The sequence below is a fragment of the Xenopus tropicalis genome, chromosome 6 (genome assembly GCF_000004195.4).
Source record: "Xenopus tropicalis strain Nigerian chromosome 6, UCB_Xtro_10.0, whole genome shotgun sequence".
In the NCBI taxonomy this organism is placed as follows: Eukaryota; Metazoa; Chordata; class Amphibia; order Anura; family Pipidae; genus Xenopus; species Xenopus tropicalis.
In genome coordinates this window covers 74,967,235-74,979,990 of record NC_030682.2, presented here as the reverse complement: position 1 = coordinate 74,979,990, position 12,756 = coordinate 74,967,235, and the positions used below count along the sequence as shown (strand labels likewise).

Sequence of the window (12,756 nt, the reverse complement as noted above, 5' to 3'; positions counted from 1 at the left end):
TGTCCTACTTTATTGATCACCTGTGGTGACCATAAAAGATACGATTTTGCCGCTGTTGCAGAACCCTGAAAAATCAGGAATGTGTACATTCCTGAAAAATTATGTTTTTTTTGTCGCAGCCACTGAAGCAAAGAGGAGAGGACAGAAAAAATATGTTAGATAAATGTTGAAAAAGTTTGTATTTTTGTTGTCGCAGCCACTGAAGCCCAGAGCACAGAAAAAATATGTTAGATAAATGGTATCACAACAATTCCCATGGCAGAACCTTTAAAAAAATGAAGATAGCGTGCCAAGCACAGAAGACAGAAAAAATATGTTAGATAAATGGTATCACAACCATGCCCCAGGCAAAACCTTTAAAAAAACTAAGATAGCGTAACAAGCACAGAAGACAGAAAAAATATGTTAGATAAATGGTATCATAACCATGCCCCAGGCAAAACCTTTCAAAAAAACTAAGATAGCGTAACAAGCACAGAAGACAGAAAAAATATGTTAGATAAATGGTATCATAACCATGCCCCAGGCAAAACCTTTCAAAAAACTAAGATAGCGTAACAAGCACAGAAGACAGAAAAATTCATGATTTACCTGTCCAAAAAGTTTGGCTTAAAATGAAACCAGTAGGATTTGCACCCTAGTTTGTATGGTGGTGGAGGAGGACGCTAAAGGACAGCTGTGTGTGGTGTCAAGCGGCGTGCAGAGAAGGGCAGCTGCATGGGCAGTCAGAACAAGTCTTCCGGCGTGCAGTAACCCTCCGAGATCCATGCCTCATTCATTTTAATAAAGGTCGGGTAATCAACACTTTTGTGACCTAGGCGAGTTCTCTTCTCAGTTACAATCCCTCCTGCTGCACTGAAGGTCCTTTCTGAGAGGACACTTGAGGCGGGGCAAGACAACAGGTTTATGGCAAATTGTGACAGCTCTGGCCACAGATCAAGCCTGCGCACCCAGTAGTCCAGGGGTTCATCACTCCTCAGAGTGTCAATATCTGCAGTTAATGCCAGGTAGTCCGCTACCTGCCGGTCGAGGCGTTCTCTGAGGGTGGATCCAGAAGGGCCCTGGCGCTGCCTTGGACTGAAAAAACTTAGCATGTCTGATGTTACAGAGTGGCCAAAGTGCATTGTCCTTGCAGGTGTGCTCGTGGAAGGATTACCGGCACCTCTGCCCCTGGAATGTGGAGTGACATCACCCTTAAAAGCATTGTACAACATGTTTTGCAGGCTGGTTTGGAAATGCAGCATCCTTTCGGACTTGTGGTACGTTGGTAACATTTCTGCCACTTTATGCTTGTAACGAGGGTCTAGTAGCGTTGCCACCCAGTACAGGTCCTTCTCCTTAAGCCTCTTGATACGGGGGTCCTTCAACAGGCATGACAGCATGAAAGACCCCATTCTCACAAGGTTGGATGCAGAGGTATCCATCTCCCCTTCCTCGTTATCAAGGACTACGTCCTCATCCACCACCATCTCCTCCCCCCAGCCACGTACAAGACCAGGGCTCCCCAAAAGGTGACCACAAGCCCCCCAGGAAGCCTGCTCCTGTTGGTCTTCCGCCTCCACAAAGCCACCTTCCTCCTCTGACTCCACTTTTGACACCTCTCCCTGCGTTGCAGCAGGTGCCTGGGAACGTTCTGGTGATTCCGCCCAGAAATCATGCTCTTGGTCATGCTGGTCTACAGCGTCATCTGTCACTCATCGCACAGCACGCTCAAGAAAAAAAGCAAAGGGTATTAGGTCGCTGATGGTGCCTTCGGTGCGACTAACCATATTTGTGACCTCGTCAAAAGGGCGCATCAGCCTGCAGGCGTCGCGCATAAGCACCCAGTAACGGGGGAAAAAAATCCCCAGCTCTGCAGATCCAGTCCTACCACCCAGTTCAAATAGGTATTCATTGACGGCTCTTTGTTGTTGCAGCAGACGTTCAAACATCATTAGCGTGGAATTCCAGTGAGTCTGGCTGTCGCAAATTAAACGCCTGACTGGTAACTTGTGCCGCCGCTGAATGTCAGCAAGGCATGCCATGGCTGTGTAGGAACGTCTGAAATGGCCAGACACCTTCCTGGACTGCCTGAGAATGTCCTGCAATCCTGGGTACTTCGAGACAAACCGTTGGACTATCAAATTTAAAACATGTGACATGCAGGGCACATGTGTTAAATTGCCCAGTCTCAGTGCTATCAACAGATTTCTTCTGTTGTCACACACCACTTTTCCGATTTTCAGTTGGTGTGGGGTCAGCCACCGATCGGCCTGTGAGTGCAGAGATGACAGGAGTGCAGATCCGGTATGGTTTCTGCTTTCCAGGCACGTCATGCCCAAGACAGCATGACAATGGCATACCTGGCATGTCGAATAGCCTATGTGGAGCTGGGGGTGCACAGGTGTGGAGGAGGACACAGTAGCAGAGGAGGAAGAAGCCGAGGAAGAAGCCAAGTTAGAAGATGACTTAGAAGACGACTTAGAAGACGAGTTAGAGAGCAAAGGAGGAGTAGAGGTGGTGGCAGACCCGCATGCAACCCGTGGCGGTGACACCAACTCCACTGTTGTTGAACCACGCATTCCCTGCTTCCCAGCCATCACCAGGTTCACCCAGTGGGCAGTGTAGGTGACATACCTGCCCTGACCATGCTTGGAGGACCATGTGTCAGTAGTCATATGGACCTTTGCCCCAACACTAAATGACAGAGATGCGGTGACTTGGCTCTGCACATGCTGGTACAGGTGTGGTATTCCCTTCTGTGAAAAAAAATTGCGGCTGGGTACCTTCCACTGCGGTGTCCCAATTGCTACAAATTGGTGGAAAGCCTCAGAGTCCACCAGCTGGTATGGTAAAAGCTGGCGGGCTAAGAGTGCAGACAATCCAGCTGTCAGACGCCGGGCAAGGGGATGACTTGGAGGCATTGGTTTCTTACGCTCAAAAATGGCCCTCACAGAAACTTGGCTGGGGGCAGATGAGCAGGAACTGGTGGTCAAGGTGGAAGGCGGAGTGGAGGGTGGTTGAGACGGGTCAAGGACAGCAGAGGTAGAGCAGTAAGATGCTGGAGCAGAAGGAGGGTGGCTTAGAGTTTGGCTGCTGCCTTTGAGGTGTTGCTCCCATAGTGCTTTGTGTTTGGCGTTCATGTGCCTTCGCATAGCAGTTGTACCTAAGTGGGTGTTGGGCTTCCCAAGACTCAGTTTCTGACTGCACTCATTGCAAATTACAGCGCTTTTGTCAGAGGCACACACATTAAAAAAAATGCCACATTGCTGAGCCTTTTGATGTGGGCTTTCTAGCGGTAACAGTAGAAGTTGGCGGGTGCGTTGGCTGGCTGACCACAGGTGCCAATTCATGTTGTTGCCCTACTGTTCCCTGGGAGCTGTCCCTGCTTCTTCCAAGTCTTATTCTCCTCCTGCCTCTCTGACTCTCCGTCTCTCCATCTGAACTATCCTCCTCTTGCTCTCTTCTTGTGGGCACCCACAAAATATCAATCTCCTCATCATCATTCTCCTCAGATGCATCAATTTCTTCTGACAGCTCACAGAAGACATCAGCAGCAGGGACCTCATCACACCTTATGTCCATCTCTGTTGTGTTGCCTGCCTGAATTATGATATCTGGTGTAACGTCCTCATCTCCTTCATCTTCTTCTGGCAATAATGGTTGCACATCACTCAGTTCAACAAACTCATGAGTAAATAACTCCTCTGACTCCAGTGAAGAAGGGGCGGCGGTGGTGGAGGAAGTGATACGTGGGGTGCCCATAGCAGAGGAGGATGAGGATGTTGTGGCAAAGTTAGAAACGGTAGAGGATGGGGTGTGCTGTGTAAGCCAGTCAACTACCTCTTCAGCATTTTGGGAGTTCAGGGTAAGTGCCTTCGGAAAACTGGGCAATTTCCTAGGGCCACAGGATATCATAGCAGCACGGCCCCTAGTGCCTCTGCGTGGCGGCCTGCCTTTGCCTGGCATTTTTTTTTATTTTTACAAAACAACAACAACTTGGGTGATGTTTCTGGACACGGAACTATTATTGTTATTTTTAGACAGAATGTGCAAAAGCTCAAACAGCTAGGTGGCACTTGGTTGAAAAAGACAGTGGCAACAACAAGGCCTGCAATGGCAAAGTATACAGTAGTGGATGTAGTATTGCCGGTGGAAAAACGTCACTTGCGTGATATTTCTGGACACGGAATTACTATTGTTATTTTTAGACAGAATGTCTAAATAAATATCTATATCTAATATCTAATAAGATAAATGAAAAAAAAAATAATAATAAAACAAAAGTGATCTCTGGTTGGTGCTGGGGGTGAACTACTAGGAGCAGCACTCCAGTCCCCAACACAGCTAGACTAATAGCACTGGGCTCTATAAATTACAGTAGCAAAGTAAAAAAAGACAAATAAAAAAAAATTATGTTTTAAACGGTGGTTATTGCTTAGTGCACTACTCGGAGCAGCACACCTGTCTCCAACACACACAGACGGAGCTGCAGTACACAATGAAAAGAACAGAAAATAAAAGCAGTCCTTACAAGGACTATTGGGTTACAGCAGATGATCAGCACAGGACAGCTGCCCACAGCAGCTACATACAGAGCAGTAGAAAGTAGATCACTAGTCAGACTCAGCAAAGCTACCTAAACTCTCCCTCAAATCCCTGCACAAATCTCTCCCTATGTGCTGCTAATACAGAACAGTAGAAAGCAGATCACATTCACTAGTCAGACCCAGCAAAGCTACCTAAACTCTCCCTCAAATCCCTGCACAAATCTCTCCCTATGTGCTGCTAATACAGAGCAGTAGAAAGCAGATCACATTCACTAGTCAGACTCAGCAAAGCTACCTAAACTCTCCCTCAAATCCCTGCACAAATCTATCCCTATGTGCTGCTAATACAGAGCAGTAGAAAGCAGATCACATTCACTAGTCAGACTCAGCAAAGCTACCTAAATTCTCCCTCAAATCCCTGCACAGCTTCTCTCCCTACACCAGCGTTTTTCAACCGCTGTTCCGCGGCACACTAGTGTGCCGCGAGATGTTGCCTGGTGTGCCGTAGGTGAAGACAAGACTCCCCCGGTCCCCTCTGGGACACCTTCCACTTCCTGGCTCCATGATGCCCGGAAATCGTCACTGCCTGTGACATCATCCGGCATCGGATCCAGGAGGGCGGAGCAACCAGAGAGGAGAGGCAGCACTATCCTGCCCTAGCACAACCCGACCGGGGGGAGCAACTGCCCAGGCCCTGCCCCGACAGACCAGATCCACCAGGGGCCAGGCCCATGCACAGCCGCCCTACTCCCCACCGGAGGACAATCCCGGGACACCCCTGGATGCCGCAGCCTGACATGTAAGAAAACAATTAATAATAATATATATATAATATAAAAATTTTGTGTGTAAAAAAAAAAAAATCAGTGGGGGGGGGGGGGGGGTTTGTGGAGAAAATGTCCCGGAAAATACTTTCTTTGTGTTTATTTGATTCCTATTCAAGAGAATTACTTTATATATAGTCAATATAGGCACAGAGTTAAATTTTTTAACATTTTCTAATGGTGGTGTGCCTCGTGATTTTTTTCATGAAACAAGTGTGCCTTTGCCCAAAAAAGGTTGAAAAACACTGCCCTACACTATCTCTTCAAACACACACAGGCAGAATGTAAAATGGCTGCTGGGCTTCGGTTTATATATGGAAGGGAGTGGTCCAGGGTTGGGGGGGGTGGTCCAAGAGGGAGAGCTGCCTGATTGGCTGCCATGTATCTGCTGACTCTGGGGTGAGAGGTCAAAATTTGGCGCCAGCTAAGGCGAACCCAAATTGCGAACATACTCCGAAAGTTCGCGAACTTCCGTGTTCGCGAACACCCGATGTTTGCGCGAATTAGTTCGCCGCCGAACAGTTCGCTACATCTCTACTGCCTATGTGTCATACTCTGCCTGTCCTATGCTGCCTGTGTGTGTCATACCCTCCCTGCCCTATGCTGCCTATGTGCCATACTCTGCCTAACCTATGCTGCCTATACACAGGCAGCATAGGCCAGGCAGTAATACAATGTCTGAGGTGTGAAGAGGTAAAAAATGTGGGTGATTACAGCCTGAGCCTGAGGTGTGAACACTGCAGGGGGTGAACAATGCAGAGATTAAAAGGTGTGAACAACACAGGGGATTACATTTTTAAACAATACAAAGGGATTACAGCCTGAATCTGAGGTGATAACCATGCAGGGGGGCCAGTTAATCTCAGTACTGATACCATTTAAAGTTAACACAAAGTTAAGCCATCAAAGCAGCCAGACAGGTGGGGGGCCACACAGAGGGGGGTCGAGGGCCGCATGCAGCCCACGGGCCGCCAGTTGGACAGCACTGATCTACTAAATGGTAGTGTGTTGGGGGTATCCTTAATGGAGAAGGATCTAGGGGTTTTTGTTGATAACAAGTTGTCTAATTCCAGGCAGTGTCATTCTGTGGCTACTAAAGCAAATAAAGTGCTGTCTTGTATAAAAAAGGGCATTGACTCAAGGGATGAGAACATAATTTTGCCCCTTTATAGGTCCCTGGTAAGGCCTCACCTTGAGTATGCGGTGCAGTTTTGGGCTCCAGTCCTTAAGAGGGATATTAATGAGCTGGAGAAAGTGCAGAGACGTGCAACTAAACTGGTTAAGGGGATGGAAGATTTAAACTATGAGGTGAGACTGTCGAGGTTGAGGTTGTTTTCTCTGGAAAAGAGGCGCTTGTGAGGGGACATGATTACTCTGTCCAAGTACATTAGAGGGGATTATAGGCAGATGGGGGATGTTATTTTTTCCCATAAAAACAATCAACGCACCAGAGGTCACCCCTTTAGATTAGAGGAACGGAGCTTCCATTTGAAGCAGCGTAGGTGGTTTTTCACGGTGAGGGCAGTGAGGTTGTGGAATGCCCTTCCTAGAGATGTGGTATTGGCAGATTCTGGCAGAATGCCTTTAAGAGGGGCCTGGATGAGTTCTTGAACAATCAGAATATCCAAGGCTATTGTGATACTAATATCTACAGTTAGTACTAGTGGTTGTATTTATAGTTTATGTATGTGAGTGTATAGATTGGTAGGTGTGGGTTAGGTGTGCTGGGTTTACTTGGATGGGTTGAACTTGATGGACACTGGTCTTTTTTCAACCCTATGTAACTATGTAGAGAGGCTATAAGCAGGCTGCTTTCCCCACTTGATGCGGAGCTCCGCTTTAGTGCGGGCATGCGCCCCCCAGAGGCCCCCTTCTTATCCTCCACGGACTGGATTGCAGGAAGCAGTAATAGGTACGTATCTGCTGTTTGGACAGCAGTAAGCAGCCCCCCCTGCCTCCCCCGTGTACTGCACCCAGCATACCTCCTAGGCAACGAGCAGAGCCTTTTTCCCTCCCACCCGATGATTAGCTCCATGACCCCAACCAGCAGTCATATGTTACTGTTGGGGGTATATAGGTTCAGACCAGACCCAGTCCTACTCCTTTTCTGCTGAGCTGAAATTTTTGAGATTCCTCCACAAGTACATTTACACCAAAAAGTATATCAAATCTACAAACCTAGAGGTATGTAGTGTCTAAAAATGTATAACTTATGGGGGTGTTTCAAATTTAGATGTTGGTTAAACCACTTAAAGGAACAGTAACACCAAAAAATGAAAGTGTATAAAAGTAATTACAATATAATGTACTGTTGCCCTGCATTGCTACAACTGGTGTGTTTGCCTCATAAAGACTACCATAGTTTATATATGTAAGCTGCTGTGTAGCCATGGGGGCAGCCAAGGAGAAAAAGCACAGGTTACTTAGCAGATAACATACAAACCCCATTATATGGGGCTTATCTACTAGTTATCTGCTATGTAACCTGTGCCTTTTCTCCTTTTTTCCAGCTTGAATGGCTGCCCCCATGGCTACACAGCAGCTTATTTATATAGTAGCTTTTCTGTAGCAAAAACACCATTTTGTATGCAGAGCAACAGCACATTATATTTTAATTACTTTAAAACACTTTAATTTTTTGATGTTATTGTTCCTTTAACTTAGATATATGCTTATATGTTTAGTTTTGCTGTAAAAAATTTACAAAATTCTATTTTACTTTTGTCCTGGACAGAGAAAGTGGGTGACCTACACATGTTTGGTATCATTGTGTTCAGCAGAATCAGGGCTTTTTCAAACAAAAAAAATTTAGTCAGTAAACTTAATTTTTTATTGTAACACTAAAAATATCAGACACTTTTGATATTTTTTTTTTGCATATTTACCCCAAAATTTTGGTTACACATTAAGAATAATTAAAAAATAAAGCATGTATGTTGATGTCAACTTCGTACCGGAAAAAACAATCTATAATAACCTTGACTTCATAACAGTCTTCCTGTCGAAAAGCTTAATAAATATAATGAGCGCAAAATGTTACAAAATTGCCTGGCAATACATGTTTCGTTTACAAAAAATCGGCTGGCAGTAAAAGGGTTAAAGGGCAGTCTTTAGACATATATCCATATTCAAAACACTTGAAATATTTTACTGTATTATCAGACCGCTGTCTATCTACCTTGCTGCTCAGGTCTGTATTAAAGGGCTGGGGTTGTGATTAATTATTCCATGTTCCAGGGTACACACTATGCGACACCCTGGAAGAAACATATCCTCCATCTACAACTAAACCAGCCACTTTATTACACACAAGTGTACAAACAAGTATACACAAACAGACACACATATTTCATAATTTTGTCTTCTGCTTTTTCCCCTAAAAACGATTTATTTCACACCTTGACCATTGGATCAGGTATTCTAACCACTAACCACTCTGCAAAATAATTAATTTTGTTATTTAATTGATTTGCCTAATTGTATTTCATTTATGTTATTTTGTTGCAGTTTTACACTTGCATTATGGTTCATTGCATTTCTTTTAGCGTAGCTTTGCTGTTTGGTAGTTGTAGAAAGACGTCTTCACCCATTTTGGATTTGTCAGGATGTGTTCTTTTAAAAAAATATATGGTTTTATAGGGGCCTCTGTACAGTTAGGGGTTGTTACAGCACATAATATGGAGTCAGGGGCTCTGTTAGCCAAAAGTGTGAGTTGGCAGGTGAAAAAATTCATTTGTACTACTTTTATTTGGGGTCCATACATAACCACCTACTTTGGTAAATCTCTACTCCTTGTGTCCTCCTTAAAATTCTTGTCCCATATTAGCCATCCTCGAAGGCCATCTCTGAAGATAATGAAATAGACCATCTTTGTTCTAAAGCTAATGTTATAATGATTTCTTTGTATCTGCATGTACACAAGGGGTATAAACACTATGAGCACGTAAGAATAAACTGAACAAGTTTGAACTTCCATTTGGTTGTGTCCTTCTTGTTCCTGTGCACGTCTTTGTCCTGGCAGGAGGGCTCCCACGGATTACTAAATTTACAGTTTGCGGTCAGGAACCCTAACAGTTATAACTTTTCTTAAATGGTGCTAAGTTCATATGAAGCACCTACACGAAAGTGTATAACATGATGATTGTCCATCCTTACCTTGATTCCAGTTGCTGCCTAAGGTATACAATGCTTGCTCTGTTTACTAGAAGGTACTGAGCTTCATTGACTAAAGAAAGGGTGGAATGAGGGACACCCAACAACCCTGAAAGTAGAAAGTAATACTTAATATCAGGACTGGCATTGCAAATAAATATCTAATATGAAGTATGCTTTTATACAAAAACAATGGTTATATCTTGGGTTTAAATATGTACATATTATTTTGATTATATGGGATATCTTTTTGATTATCCATTTTGAGTATGTAGGGAATGTTTTGCATTTGGCAAAAATTATGTTGCATTAAAAAACCACAGCGGTCATAGTAGTATACACTGTTAAAGGGGTAGTTCACCTCTAAGTTACCTTTTAATACATTATAAAATGGCCAATACTAAGCAACTTTTTAACTGGTCTTGATTTTCTATCTTTTATAGTTTTATAATTATTTGCTTTTTTTGACTCTTTTCTGACAGCTTTTAAATGGGGGTCAGAGAACCCAGCAGGCAAAAACCTACTGCTCTGTGAGGCTACAGTTTTATTGTTATTCTTACTTTTTATTACTCATCTTTCTATTCTGGCCTTCTACTATTCATATATCAGTCCCAAACTACTCCCTGGTAACTAAGATAAATTGGACACAAGCAACCAGATAACTCCCAACTGGAGAACTGTGGAACAAAAAGTAAGATACTTCATAAAATATCCAATAATAATATTGCAAATTGTCTCAGAACTGCATCATACTAAAGGTTTACTCAAAGCTGAACTCAAAGCTGAACAACCCCTTAAATGAATGAGTCACATGACTGAGCAGTTAATATTGGAGGTTATGCATTGTTTCGGATGTACAGGGGCAATAGAAACGAAGGAGGGATGTGTCTGTTCGTTAAGCAGGAATAAAAAGCAAATATTAAGGAGGAAGTGATGGTGGTGAACGAGGGAGCTGAAGCCCTATGGGTTGCGCTTCTCACAGACAGTAAAGAGTCCAGCAAATTAATGGTAGGGGTATGCTATAGACACCCTAATGTAGCAAGGACATGCGATCGCATCGCAGGACCTAGGTACAAGCAGCAGACCGATCGCATGCGTCTGCTGCTTGCCCTGTCTGTTCCCCTGCTCCTTGCTCCCCCCAGCTCCGCAGCACAGGAAGTACGTGGGCGAGGACTGCAGAGAGGACTGCCTGCCTGCGATCCCTGAGACCTTCTGCTTGTAAGTGTTCTTTATTTGCCTAATACACACATTTACAGGCATTTACACACATTTACACACACATTTACACACAATTTAGCACTTTTTTTTCTTCCGATTTTGCACACTCTAGCACACTTTAGCACACTTATATACACGCTTACACACTGTCAAACAAATTTTAGATGTGTGCACACATGTATACACAAAATTATTTTTTTTTTACCCCTTTGTCTTTAGTTTTTTTCCCTAAACATTTTATTTTGGCAGCGTGACTATTGGTTCTATTATTCTAACCACTAATTACGCTGTTGTGTGACTTATTTTGTTGTTTCATCGATTTACACAATTTTTGTGGTTTTATTGCATTTTTATCCCTGTATAAGTGTTCCTAATCTGTTTTTAGCATAGCTTTACCATGTGGTACTTTGGTGAAGAAAAATAACTTAACCTATTTTGAATTCCTTAGAATGTGTACTTTCTAAAAATATATGGTTTTCTGGGGGTCTCTGTATAGTTAGGGGGTGTTACTCATAATACACTGTCAGGGGGCTCTGTATCCAAAAGCTGAGCTGGCAGGCGAGAAATCCATATGTGCTATTTTCATTTTGGGGTCAGTACATAACACGGACTTTGGTATATCTATGCATATTGGGCATCAAACTGTTCAGTAGATCTCTGGTGTTCCTATTTGGGGTGATTTGCCTTTGTACACAAGAAATTGTGTGAGATAAATGCGGCAAATTGCAACATTTTTATGCGATTTTCTGAAATGTCATAAAAACCACTAACTTTAGGAAAGCTTTGCAGATTGGTACTTTGGTGCAGAAAGGACTCTTTACCCATGTTGGATTTGTCAGAATGTGTACTTTCCAAAAATATATGGTTTTCTGGGGGTCTCTGTATAGTTAGGGGGTCTTACGGCACATACAGAATTGGAATTACACAAAAATACCATATTTTAAAAGCTTAGGTTGTCCTGAAAAAAACAATATATTGTTTTCCTGGATAAACTAAAAGTCCCCCCCGAGGAAAGACCCCTAAATTGATACAGTGCAAAACTGTCTGGCAGTAGAAGTTCCGCTTTGTCCAAAATGGCTGGCAGTGAAAGGGTTAAGAAATATAAGTCAGAGGGGACAGAAGCTGCATTTAAAGGGACAGTAACACCAAAAAATGAAAGTGTATAAAAGTAATTACTATGTAATGTAATGCTGCCCTGTACTGGTACAACTGGTGTGTTTTCCTTAGAAAGACTACTATAGTTTATATAAATAAAGCTTCTGTGTAGCCATGGGGGCAGCCATTTACAGGAGAAAAGGCACAGGTTACTTAGCAGATAACAGATAAAACCCCATTATATTCTACAAAGCTTATCTGTTATCTGCTATGTGCCTGTGCCTTTTCTCCTTTTTCCCACCTTCAATGGCTGCCCCCGTGTTGACATAGCAGCTCATTTATATAAACTATATTAGCGTTTCTGTTGCAAACTTACCTGTTTTACCAGCACAGGGCAATTGTACATTACATTTTAATTACTTTAAAACACTTTCATTTTTTGGTGTTACTGTTCCTTTAATGAATATAAACACTATAACAAGTGTTGTAAAACAGCAATCTGGAAGGCAAAGTTAGAAAATGAAAAGCTATTGTGGCTGAGGCTAAAACTAGCCCCAAAAAGTTTTTTAAGTATATTAATAGCAAAAAGATGCAGGTTAAGGCCCCATTGACGTATAGTAACAATATGATTAAAGTGGATACAGAAAAAGCAAATATGCTAAACCAGTTCTTTTCTTCTGTGTATACAGTAGAGAAGCCAGAGTGCCAGGACCCACCCAATAGTTGCACTGTTGCCTCAGCTCCAACTAGTCAGTGGTTGACACAGGATATGGTGCTTAAAGGTTTACACAAGATTAATGAACACGGCACCTGGGCCAGATGGAATAAACCCTTGGGTACTGAGAGAGCTAGGGTCAGTTTTACAGTGGCCTCTGTTTCTGATATTTGCAGACTCGTTTTCATCTGGTATGGTACCTATGGATTGGAAGAAGGCTAAT

General features: G+C 43.3%; 1 protein-coding gene across 2 annotated transcripts in view; it reads right to left on the bottom strand.

Moving 5' to 3' along the window:
- The window catches only part of mocos (molybdenum cofactor sulfurase), a 465,613-nt gene that overhangs the window by 66,785 nt on the left and 386,072 nt on the right, over window positions 1-12,756 (bottom strand). For both annotated transcript variants that reach the window (XM_018089449.2, XM_002940985.4), the window contains one exon: window positions 9,509-9,614. In XM_018089449.2, coding sequence (XP_017944938.2) covers window positions 9,509-9,614 — 106 coding nt within the window. The remainder of the gene's footprint in view (window positions 1-9,508; window positions 9,615-12,756) is intronic.